The sequence below is a fragment of the Scyliorhinus canicula genome, chromosome 9 (assembly GCF_902713615.1).
Source record: "Scyliorhinus canicula chromosome 9, sScyCan1.1, whole genome shotgun sequence".
Taxonomy (NCBI): domain Eukaryota; kingdom Metazoa; phylum Chordata; class Chondrichthyes; order Carcharhiniformes; family Scyliorhinidae; genus Scyliorhinus; species Scyliorhinus canicula.
In genome coordinates this window covers 185,219,726-185,232,814 of record NC_052154.1, presented here as the reverse complement: position 1 = coordinate 185,232,814, position 13,089 = coordinate 185,219,726, and the positions used below count along the sequence as shown (strand labels likewise).

Sequence of the window (13,089 nt, the reverse complement as noted above, 5' to 3'; positions counted from 1 at the left end):
GACGGCAGCCGGAGGTTTCCCGACCGCATGGGGCTGCCCCACAATGGGAAACGCCATTGACCAGCCGGCGAAATGGAGCATCACGACAGCGTGCCGTGCGGCGGGATGGAGAAACCCGTGCTATGTTCTCCCGCCGGAGGAGACTCGCTCCTGGTCTGCGCTGGCAATTATAACCTACTAAAAGCCAATTCTCTTTCAAAGTGAATAGAAGCCTCGTAGATCAAAGGATCTGAGGTGGTTTGAAGCATTGTGATGTGTTTTGGCTTTCTATAAATCCTAGGACATCTGTAACAGTTACTGCTTTCAACACTTCTGTCTGAGGCAGCAGGTGTAAGGGACTGGTAAGTGAAAAAGCAGCGATTTTTCACTTTTTCTGCCAGGACTGCTCTTTGGCTGCCAAGCGTGGCTGACTGTTGGGGGGGGAAATTGCTCCTTGGGGCAATCTCTGGTATGGACATCGTTGATGGGGCTGTCTCCAATATGGATATCGCTGATGGGGGGAGTCTGATAGGGACGGGGCTGAGGTGGAGAAGCTATGAGGGACCTACATTTACATATATTGAGCCATCACGGGGGCCAGGGCCATGCTCGAAAATATTTGCACCAATCTGCGCCCGCGTGAATCTCAGCCGAGAGGGCTGGAGTATCATGGGGACGTGGAGAATCGTGGAGATAATTGGGTGAAAATGAGTTAAAATTACCCATTTGCATCCTCCCACAAGGGCATGTCGTTCACTGCCGCTACCAGCAGGGTACTGGAGCATTGGATGAGGATTGGTGCCATTTTTAGCCCGATGCTCTATTCTCTCTCATGTGGGGAATGGTGCGACCTACGGCGGAGATCCTCCCTGTTAGGTCAGGTGACCAAAAGCTTGGTCAAAGAGGTTGGTTTGGCAGAGCGTCTTAAAGATGGAAAGATGGATAGAGACGTGAGAGGTGGAGTGAGTGTATTCCAGAGCTTGGGACCAGGCAACTGAAGGCACAGTGACTAACGGTGGAGAACATAGAATTCAGGATGTGCAGGAGGTTAGTGGTTAGAATTAGAGGTGCTCAGATATCTCAGAGGGTTGAGGGGCTGGAAGAGAATTCAGAGATGGGGAGGAGCAAGGCCATGGAGGAATTTGAAACAAGGATGAGAATTTTAAAATCAAAATGTTGCTTGACTGGGAGGCAAAGAATACATGGGATGAATGACAATTAATCTCAATTAAAGGATTTCTCTGTATGGTTCCCAGCTGAAACGTCTTAAAAGTTCCGTGAATCCCTAGTGGATTACTGATATCCAGCCCATGACCGGTAGCACAGTGGATAGCACTGTAGCTTCACAGCACCAGGGTCCCAGGTTCAATTCCCACTTGGGTCACTGTCTGTGCGGAGTCTGCACGGGTTTCCTCCGGGTGCTTTCCTCCCACAACTCCCGAAAGATGTGCTGTTAGGTGAATTGGACATTCTGAATTCTCCCTCTGTGTCTCTGAACAGACGCCGGAATGTGGTGACTCGGGGCTTTCACAGTACCTTCATTGCAGTGTTAATGTCAGCCTACTTGTGACAATAAAGATTATTAAATTATTATGATCGCTGGCAAGTGAGCAAATTGGGTCAAATGAGAAATTGAAATGATACACTGGTTACTTCACTTTCTAAATCTTTCATAATCATAGACTAGCTGTTGATGCTTTATCACATGATGACTAGTATATCAAAACAAAGAAATGATACCCATATATTCCAATCAAGCATTGCATTGGTTTAGTATTGTGATCATTTGATTGCATTTTGAGCGCAGTCTGCAATATTGTGTTCTGAGGAAGGGACTATCCATGGGAAAGACTAAGAATATGATCACTTACAGAAGACCAACAGTATCCTTACTCTATCAGCAACAGTCCTTCATCAGAATCAGATCCACATCATTATAAGTGATGTAATTCTGTAGCAAAATGGCAATAATTGCAAATCTTGCTGCGATTCTACTTGATCAGATAAAAGAACAATTTGAATACAGAAAAATGGCAATCCATAGTGGAAGCAAATCTCAACAGCTGCAATATATTAATTCAATAAATTAGCTCTGGACTGAAATGAAAAGCTGGACTCATTTGTTGGCTGAAGGGAAGCATAGAGAGAGGAAGGAAATTTGCGTGAATTGCATATATATCATACTTTTTCATATCCCTTAGTTAAATCTCAAATGATTTCCATAATACTATTTATTTTAAAACGCATGGAATATTGTGCAGGCAGGCACAGCAGGTAATGTAAGCTCAGATAGGTCCTGTAAATCAAATTCCAAAGCATTAACAATACAAGAACACAGCATTTTAGGATAGTAGGCGCATGTCAGTGTTTATGCTCAATACAAGCTTCCTCCCAATACTTCTCAGCTAATCTCACCAACATGGTCCAACTGGTCCATATTCAAGAACGGCCAACCTAAATGAGCATGCCACCACCGTCACAGACTTTGTCAGTACGTGTGTAGAAGATTGTGTGCCAAAGAAGGTGATGCATGCATTTCCCCAACAGGCACCCTGTCTGCATCAATGGTGCAGAGGTGGAGATGGTGTGGACATCACCAACAATCTGTCCTGGTCCATCCACGTCAACGTTACGATCAAGAAAGCACAACGGTGCCTATACTTCTTCAGGAAACTAAGGAAATTCGGCATATCCACATTAACTCGTAGTAACTTTTCCAGATGAACCATAGAAAGCATCCTATCTGGCTGCATCACAGCCTGGTATGGCAATTGCTCAGCCCAAGACCGTAAGTAAGTACAGAGAGTCGTGAACACAGCCCAGTCCATCACAAGAAACCACCTCCCATCCACTGACTCTGTTTACACCTCACCTGCTTTGGGAAAGCGGGCAGCATAATCAAAGATCCTTCCCAGCCAGCTTATTCTCTCTTTCAAACTCTTCCATCGGGCAGGAGGTACAAAAGTCTGAGAACACGCACCTGTAGATTCAAAAACAGCTTCTTCCCTGTTGTTACCAGGCTCCTCATAGAATTTACAGTGCAGAAGGAGGCCATTCGGCCCATCGAGTCTGCACCGGCTCTTGGAAAGAGCACCCTACCCAAGGTCCACACCTCCACCCAATCCCCATAACCCAGTAACCCCACCCAACACTAAGGACAATTTTGGACACTAAGGGCAATTTAGTATGGCCAATCCACCTAACCTGCACATCTTTGGACTGTGGGAGGAAACCGGAGCACCCGGAGGAAACCCACGCACACACGGGGAGAATGTGCAGACTCCACACAGACAGTGACCCAGCGGGGAATCGAACCTGGAACTCTGGAGCTGTGAAATAATTGTGCTAACCACTATGCTACCGTGCTGCCCTAAAGGAGCTGCGATGCATTGGCTGGGAATGACCCTCTTATGGACTACTCTCTCCAACGCATCTTCTCTATGGTGCAGTACTATATTCTGTGTGCTTCACCCAATATCCATGTATTTACATTGTGTATTTGTCATATGTACTATGTTTTCCATGTATGGAACGATCTGTCTGGACTGTACGCAGAACAATACTTTTCACTGCACCTTGGTACACGTGCCAATGAACCCAAACCAAAATATCCTTCAATTTCTTTCTCTCTCAAATGCTTATCTGGTTTCTACTTTATGCATCCATGCTTTTCACCTAAAATACTCATATGAACTTATGAATTAGGAGGAGTAGGCCTTTGGCCCTTCGAGCCCACTACATCATTTGATAAGGTTGATCTGTTGTAGCTTCAGTTTTACTTTCCTGTCTTTTTTCTATAACTTGTGAGTCCCTTGTCAATAAGGAATCTATCTAACTCAGTTGTAAAACAATTCAGTGCTCCACTGATCTCTGGAGAAGAGAATTCCACAGATCAAAAACCCTCAGAGAGAAAAATTCTCATCTCTGTCTTAAACGTTCTATTTTTAAACAGTGTCCCCTAGTTCTAGTCCGTCCCAGAAGGGAAACATCCTCTCAGTATCTAGGCTATCAAGTTCCCTCAGGATCTTACATGTTTCAATAAGGTCACCTCTCATTCTTCTAAACTTCAGTGGATACAACTCAACCTGTCTAACCTTTCCTCATAAGATAATCCCTTCTATCAAGGAATCAATCGGGTGAACCTTCTCTGAACTACCTGTAACGCAACTATATCCTTTCTCAGGGAAGGAGACCAAAATTGTATTCAGTGCTATGTATGTGGCCTCATCAACAACCTGTACAATAGTGAAAAATACTTGTATTCCATTCCCCTTGCAAGAAATAGCATCATTCAATTTGCCTTCCAAATTGCTGAGGCTGCATCCTAGCATTTTGTGATTCATTTATCAGAACACCCAGATCCCTCTGTCTAACAGAGTTCTGCAATTCCTCTCTCTTTAAATAATATGGTGGTTTTCTTGTGAAAGTGAACAATTCACATGTTCTCACATTACACTCTCCCAAATTCTTGTCCGCTCACTTAACCTACCTATATCACTTTGCAGACCCCTTCTGTCTTCTTCACAAACTTGCTCTCCTAGTTACCTTTATGGGGTCAGCAAATTTAGCAACCAGACAGTCATCCAAGTCACTGATATGGATTGTAAATAGTTGGTGCCCCAACACTGCTCCCTGTGACACCCAATGCAAAAATGCTCATTTATCAGGAATCACTGCCTCCTGTTAGCTAACTAATCCTCTATCCATATTAATATATTACCCCTACACCTTGAACTCTTACTTTATGTAGTCACCTTTGGATATGGCACTTTATCACAGAACTTTTTGAAATCCAAGTACACCACATCTATACATTGCTTGTTACTTCCTCAAATAGCTCCAGTTAGTCAAACACAATATCCCTTTTACAAAGCCATGTTGACTCTGACTGATCACATTAAAATTTTCTCAGTGCCCTGCTATAACCCCATAACAATAAATTCTAGGATTTTTCCTATGACAGATGTTAAGCTAATAGGCCTGTATTTCCTGTTTTCTCTAACCCTCCTTTCTTGAAGATTCCAATCTGGTGGATATTTCCAGAATCTAGAGAATTTAGGGAAATTACAATCCATGTACTTATTACCTTAGCAGCCGCTTCTTTTAAGACCCCAGGGTGCAGGCCATCAGGTCCTGGGGACTTGTCAGTCTTTAGTTTTAATAGTTTTCTCAGTATCCTTTCTCGGTGATTGTAATTCTTGTACCGCTCTCTGGGCAAAAGTGCTCCTCCCGAGTTCCCTACTGGATTTCATTATAATAATAAATAATAATAATAATCTTTATTGTCACAAGTAGGCTTACATTAACACTGCAATGAAGTTACTGTGAAAATCCCCAAGTTGCCACATTCTGTTCGGGTACACAGGGAGAATTCAGAGTGTCCAAATTACCTAACGACACATCTTTCAGGACTTGGAGGAGAAAACCGGAGCACCCGGAGGAAATCCACGCAGATTCCACACAGACAGTGACTCAAGCCGGGAATCGAACCCAGGTCCCTGGCGCCGTGAAGCAACAGTTCTAACCACTGTGCTACCGTGGCGCCCATAATGACTTTCTTGCAGTCACGATCCCTAGTTCTGGAATTATCTGCCTTACGTCTACCCTATCAAGTCCTTTCAGAACCTTGAAGGGCTCTGTCATACTACCCAAAGTGTTCCCTTTTTTAGGGAAAAGCTCCCCAGCCTTTTCAATCTTTCCTGAAACGTATAATCTTTTTGCTCTGGTATAATTCTGGTAAATCCTTTTTGCACCTCCTCCAGTGCCTCTCTATATTTTTTAAAATATGATGACCCCGAACTCACCACAGTAAGTACTGGGTGGGTCTAACCAAAACTCCACTTCAGTTTCATGCAATTTCTCTGCTTTTCAATTCTTTACTCTCGAAATATCCAAGTAATTAAACAAGACGCTGGCGGAGATAAACTGGAAAGTTAAATAGCAGATCAGACAGTGCACAAACAACAAGACATTTAAAATGGCTGGTTATTGGGATATAGGCACACTACAAGAATTAAAAGGGTTTAGAAAAAGCTGGAGTTCCTTGGATGGATAGGGAAATTAAAATATGACATAAAAGAGGCATGTGACAAATCGAGAGCTTGTAATATAACAAAACATCGAACCGTAAATAACATTTTTGAGGTAACGCAAAATGTAATTAGGAAGGCCCAAGGGGTAGCATGAAGAAAGGCAGATAATTAAGTAAATGAGACAAAAGGGTTGTTTAGTAACAAAAAGTGAGAATAGGTTGGATTAAAAATAACAAAGAAAATCCCATGTAGACTGAGATGATGACAGAGATAGTCAATGATTAATTTGCCTCAAAGGAGTGACAGTGGAAATGAAAAGATACAATTAGGATAACCATAGAGAATAAAATGATCAGTGGGACTAAATTGGAAAAGGCAATGTTTCCGAACGGCATGCACAGTATACCGAGGCAAGTTGGAGAGTCTTCTTACCGTATGACTTCAAATATTCTTGGACGTGGAGACTGTTTAAGAGGCTTGGTAGTTTGCCAATTTAACACCTTTGCTCAACAAAGAAGAAAGGGATAAGCCAGTCAAGTATTAACCCATTAGCCTTTCACAGGGAAAGTTTTCCATACAATGGATCGGGTTTTTGTCTCCTGATGGGAGGCAAGACTGGGTTGGGGAAAGTTTAGGATTTTTGACTACAAATTCCAATTTGCAATGTCTCCCTGACCTCATGCTATTTTTGTCCGGCACTTTTGCGGGTTGGAAAGGTGTTGAGTGCAAACCCCTCAGGCAATTCTTCTGAGGGTGCAGTCACCAGTCTGAGGACCACATGAAAGTTGCATTTCCTTCCCCACATTTTAGCGTGCTGGTGTGGTTTTGTAATGTAATGTACTTGGGTTTCCAACTCATGTTCAATAAGGTACCACACAAAATGTTACTTAATAAGATAAGAGCTCATGGTGTTGGAATTAGCATGAATAGAGGATTGGCTGATAGAAGACAGAGAGTTAGAATAAGAGGAGCATTTTCAGGATGGCAACCTACAACTGGTGGAGTGCCGCAGTACTGAGGCCACAATTATTTACAGCATATATTGATGACTTCGAAGGGGGAAGTGAATGCACTATTGCCAAGTTTGTGGGTGACACATAAATAGGTAGGAAGTCATTGCCTTGCATCCCAATCACACCTTGATGCATGGACACTGTGCTTGAACACTACGGAAGGCAACACCACACACGCAGCAGCCAACATCTGAACACCCAGGGGATGGGACACAGCTCCGTGGACATATCCAGGATGAGAGGGAGGGGAGTGCTATGGGGAGAAGGAAATGCCTGGAGAGATGGCCAAGGGTTTCGGAGGTTGGCCCGCATAGCAGAGGAAAGTGACAGACACGTCACAGTGGTTGTACTCAAGGATGTGTCACAGATGTCACACGATTCCCCACTCCCGATGGTGCGGCCCCATGCTCCCCACTCACTCCCCTCTTCCTCGGTCCCCTCAGTGATCTGCCGTGCCACCCTGTCCCGTGTGCTGACCTCGAGACGTGGCCTCATAAGAGGGGTGGAACTCGGGGGAGCTGGTGGCCATTATCCCCACTCCATGGACGGGCACGAGTTGGCATCCAGCACCTCCACCTCCCGCTCGGTGCCCAGAGGGACCCAGGGTTCACCTTAGGACAAAGGGGCAGCTAGTTCGAGCCCTGGCTGCCCCAGCGTCATCTGTCTCTGGCAGACCTGGCGACTCCCCGATGTCTGGACCGTGGTGTCGACGCCCTCAGTGATTCTCCTCAGTGACTGGGGCATGTTCTGCAGAGCCTTGGCAATGCCCAGCTGCGACTGGGGCAAGCTCCACAGTGCCTCGGCCATTCCCATCTGAGAGCAGACATGTCCCACAGAACCTCATCAAGGTCAGCCTGGTACTGGGTCATATCCCCCAGTGAGTTGGACATTCTGCCGAGACCTTCAGCCATGGCCGTCACCGACTGCGCGACGCCTTGGACACCTTCACGCATGTTGTCAACGTCATGCACCAGGCTCTCCACTGCAGTCGCCACCCTAACAGTGTTGGCCTCGGTGCTAAGCATTGCCGGTGACACTTCCTCTGGGACTCCTCCAATCAGCTATGGACATGCTGGATGCTGTTGACATCTCCCTCTGAATGTCCCAGCTGCCCCCCTATGGCCTCCATCACCTTTTGGTAACTCAGGCTCAGCATCAGGCTGGGACCCAGCTGGGATCCAGCAGCCCTCTGACTGCTGTCTTGCCTGGGAGTTCCTGCCTCCTCCTGATGTGCATCAGCAGCTGTGTGCTCACCAAATTGTGCCCCAGAAGGCTGACAAAGAAGTGTGTGTATCTGCGCCGGCAGAGGTTGGGATAACAGCTGGGAGGCATTGATCATGTCTTCCTCAGAGTTCTCCTGGGAGGCTGGAGAGACGGGCCACCTGGGATGGGCTGGTGCTGTTGGTTGGAGGACGGGAGAATTAACCTGTGGTCAATGGGAGGAATGGGTCAGTCAATAAGGCAATAAACTACTTATGTCCTCCGGGTGGGGTCTGGTGGATCCTCACCGCTGTGGCTTCCGCCAACATCCGCATTGGTGACCACTCTGTCCTCGGTCACCTCCAGGACCCTTTCCTCAAAGGTGGTGAGGATTCTTAAGACCGGCACCCCTCCGCCAGTCTGGGCCCTCTCCCAACGATTGTGCGAGAGCTTCTCCAGGAGACAGAGTGAGGGCATCGCTAGCCACATGCGTGATTCACAGTGGTGGCAGAAGGGTGTGAAGGAAGGATTGGGGTGGGGTTGAAGAGGGGGGGGGGGGGGGGTTGAAGGGATGGGTTGGTGGGGTGCATCGCTGAATCATGGGGCTGGTCTTCTTGGTGCCATGGTTGCAAGCTGACTGGGTTGGCTGTTTAAGTGCTGCTCAACCTTTTTAGCCAGGGGCTGGCGAGTGCAGTCCCGGCGAATAGGCCTTCATTTTGTGATGAAAAGCCTGTGGGGCCTCATTAAATGGACCAATTAACGTTAAATTGTGTTGCCGGCCTCGCTGGGTCAAGCGCCGGGAAGCTCACGCCAATTTCCACTCGCTACCACACTTCGAATTTTTTCAGGATAAACGCGGCCAAAGAATCACTGAAGGAGGCCATTCGGCCGACCATGTCTGCACCAAGCCTCTGAAAAGAGCACCCTTTCCACACAGAAACACACGCAGAAATGGGGAGAATGTGCCATCTCCACTCAAGACAGTGACCCAAGGTTGGAATTGAACCCGGTCCCTGGCGCTGTGCCACCGGGCCGCAAGTGGTGAGGGTAACACAAAAAGTCTACTGAGGGGTTTAGACAGGTGAAGCGAGTGGGCAAGAATTTGGCAGATGGAATATAATGTAGGAAATGTGAACTTATGCACTTCGGTAGGAAGAATCAAGAAGCTGAATATTATTTAAATGGAGAAAGATCGCAGAAAGCTGCAGCACAGAGGGATTTGGGGGTTCTCGTGCATCAATTACAAAAAAGCTAGCTTGCAAGTTGAGCAGGAAATTGGGGGAAAGCAAATGGAATGTTGGCCTTTATTTCAAAGGGAATTAAGTTTGGAGAGGTCCTGGCATAACTATACAAGTCATTAGTTAGACCACGCCTAGAATACTGTGAACAGGTTTGGTCCCGTTATCTAAATAAAGGTATATTGACATTGGAGGCAGTCCAGAGAAGGCTCACTAGGTTGATCCCAACTATGGAAGGATATTCCTGTAATGAGCTTCAGTAAGTTGGGCCTGTACTCATTGGAATTTAGAAGAATGAGAGACAACCTTATTGAGACATTTGGAATTCTCAGGGGGTTTGACAGGGTAGATGCTCAGAGGATGTTTCCTCTTGTGGGAGAGTCTAGGACCAGAGGGCATCATCAAAGAGTAAGGGGGTTGCCCATTTCAGACAGAGATGAGGAAGAATTTCTTCTCTTGAGGGTAGTGAATCTGTGGAATTCTTTCCTGCAGAGGACTGTAGAGGCTGGGTCGGTGAGTCGCTTCAAGGCTGAGATAGACAGATTTTTCATCAGTGAGAGAGTCAAGGATTATGGAGATAAGGCGGGAAAATGGTGGTGAAGATTATATCAGATCAGCCATGATTTCATTGAATGGTGGAGTAGACTCGATGGGCCGAGTGGCCTCATTTTGCTCTTACATCCTATGGTCTCATGGTCTTATTTTTGAAGCCCTAAAAACCCATCCATAGTTTGAGAGATTCTGACCAGTGGGGGAAGCGTGCTCCTGAGCCTGGAGCATTCTTCCAGGTAAGCGCTAAATGTTTTCACACCTTCCGACGTAACTGTTCAATCCTGAATTATAATTTAGTACTTTTTAATGTAGTGATTGATTACACAGCTCTGCCTACATTACTTTTGTTGTCTGCTTTTCTTCGGACCATCCCTTGGGCCTTTTCAATTAAATTTTGCTTTTCCTCTATAATTTTATTTTCAGTTTGATGCCTTGTTATATTACAAGGTCAAGATTTGTCATTTGCCTCTCTTTCAATTTTAATTTCCTTATCCATCCAAGAAACTCAAGCTTATTCGGTGTCCTTTTAATTCTTGTAGTTTGTTTTGTTTAAATCCCAATAACCACCTATTTTAAATTTCCAATTGTTTGTGGAAGTGTTGACACACATTAAGTTACTTTTCCCAATGGAGAAAGTGACATAATGCATTCAAAAAATTACAGAACAAATGTGCTTAGACACTTTCCCGTCATATTTGGACTGAGATTTAAATATCCAGCAATCTTTAGATTTGACAAAGTATGGCTCTGCTATTGAGCAGAAAAAAACCTAAACATCTGCCACACTGCATTGATTGACAAGCAATCGGCTTGAAATGGAAATGAACACAATCTGCAGATTCTGAAGGCCATCTGGTGTTTCAGTTTCATTGGACTGCATTGTTGACATTTCCCTGTGTTTCTTTGGATTGTTGGAACTACAATGAATGCTTGTACGAGTTTCAAAAAGGTCCAGAACTAGTTATCTCAGCAGAGTGGGCTGGGGGTGCTCTGTCCCTATTTTGACTGACATTTTTAAGAGCTTATACCTGTGGTATTGTAACTGGATAAGTTTTACAGTAGAATTCCCACTTCAGAGGCATTATATTTTAATGGATTTTATGGAGGATAACATGGGGACATAGGAGGGGCCAGGTTGGGTGCATGGGTGGTGGAGGTGTGGTGATGAGGGTAAGGGGTCAGAAGAACTATGTTAGAAAGCTGGGCCAATGTTCCAGTGAAATGAGGTGGGTCTTCTAGCCAGCCCATTTCCACACCCGCAGTCCGCCATGGCTTGCAAACTGCGTGGGAGGAAATAAATACCCTGCCACCTGACAGGGGTCACTGTGCTGTTTGGAAACCACAAAAGGACACAAGTTGTGTTTTCTGAACCTAAAAGAAACTCCGAGCCTATAAATCTATTTCGACTTTGGAAAACAGATTAATAAAACAACCAGAATGGGATGAGAGAAGGCAGTCTAAATTTACTCGAATTCTTTGAAGAAATAACAGAATGTATTAATAAAGGGAATGCAGTACATGTTGTTTTCTATTAGGTGTCAAATTGAAGACTTGTTGATCACATTCAGTGCTCAATATCAAAGGGGATATAACAGTATAGTGGATAATTAACTAAACAGAAAACAGGGAATAGTGATCAAATGCTTTCTTGACTGATGAAATTAGTGATCAGTGTTAGGAAAATTAATCGTAATAGAGTCGTGGAGTCGTGCAGTGCAGAATAAAACCCTTCAGCCCATCGAGTCTGCACCGACAATAACTACCCCTAATATTGCGTTAATCCCACTTACCAGCACTTGTTGCATATCCTTGAATGTGATGGTGTTTCAAGTGCTCAACCAAGCTGTTTTTACATGTTATGAGCTTTCCAGCCTCCACTACCTTCCCAGGCCGTGCATTCCAGATTCTCATCACCCTCGCAGTGAAATAATTTTTTCTGAAATCCCCTCAGAATCTCCTGCCCCTCACCCTAAAACGATGTCCCCTTGTGACTGACCCCTCAATCAAAGGGGAACAGCTGCTTACTATTTACAAACCTCTCAACATACACCTCAATCATATCCCCCCTCAGCCTTCTCTGCTCTAAAGAAAACAACCCAAGCCTACCCAGTCACTCCTTATAGGTCAGATGCTCCAAATCCAGGCAACCCCCTGGTAAATCTCCTCTGTACCCCTTTCAGTGTCATCACCTCCTTCTTAGTGCAGATTCCAGAACTGCACACAGTACTCCAGCTGTGGCCAAACCAACATTCTGGACAGCTTCATCAGAATGTCCTTGCTCTTATATTCTTTTTAATAAATTTAGAGTACCCAATTATGTTTTTCCAATTAAGGGCCAATTTAGCCTGGCCAATCCACGTAGCCTGCACATATTTGGGTTGCGAGGGTGAAATCCACGCAGACACGGGGAGAATGTGCAAACTCCACATGGACAGTGTCCCACGGTCGGGATCGAACCTGGGTCCTCGGCACCAAGAGGCAGCAGTGCTAACCGCTGTGCCACTATGCCATGACTGATAAAGGCAAGTGTCTCTGCTACTGGATGGCACTTGGATGTTTTCTTTGGCCTCAGCGAGGAACTCCCCATTGAGGTCACCCTTTTACGTCATTTCCTGCACTGGTGAGCTCAGCTCAGCTCACTGGTGGAGGAAGACTACTAGCGGATTGGGCATCATTTTTAAAGGCAGCCCTATTCTTTCAATCCTCCTCGGTGCCCCCACTGCAGCCTCAAGACCCCCCCCCCCCTCGCACTTAACCCAACTTATCTCTTCTGGAGTCTTCGAGCCCCCACCCCCCCCTCACCTTACCTCGTATTGACAAGGCCCCCCGGGTCCAACCCCTGGCGTGAAAAACCTGGAACCTGGGCACCTTGGCATTGCCAGCCTGACATTCTGCCAGTGCCCCTGCCAGCCGAGGCCTCTTGGAAGTGCCATAGTGCAGGGATGTCAGGGGGAGTGCCAGGACACCCTGCCCAGTGCCCTACCACCTGCAGGCCTCACCACCCGAGTGAGACCCCCTGAGGTGCCATCATGACTGATCCACGACTTTGTGAATCAGTACCAAACAACGCCTAGT

The 13,089-nt window shown here is 45.9% G+C and overlaps 1 protein-coding gene across 1 annotated transcript in view; it reads right to left on the bottom strand.

Annotated features, from left to right (window-relative positions):
• mettl15 (methyltransferase like 15) overlaps nt 1-11,925 on the bottom strand; it is an 80,871-nt gene extending 68,946 nt beyond the window's left edge. The window contains exons 1-2 of the mRNA XM_038806070.1: nt 11,805-11,925; nt 5,066-5,217 (exon numbers count right to left, since the gene is read on the bottom strand). Coding sequence (XP_038661998.1) covers nt 5,066-5,217; nt 11,805-11,925 — 273 coding nt within the window. The remainder of the gene's footprint in view (nt 1-5,065; nt 5,218-11,804) is intronic.
• Nucleotides 11,926-13,089: the final 1,164 nt, after the last annotated feature.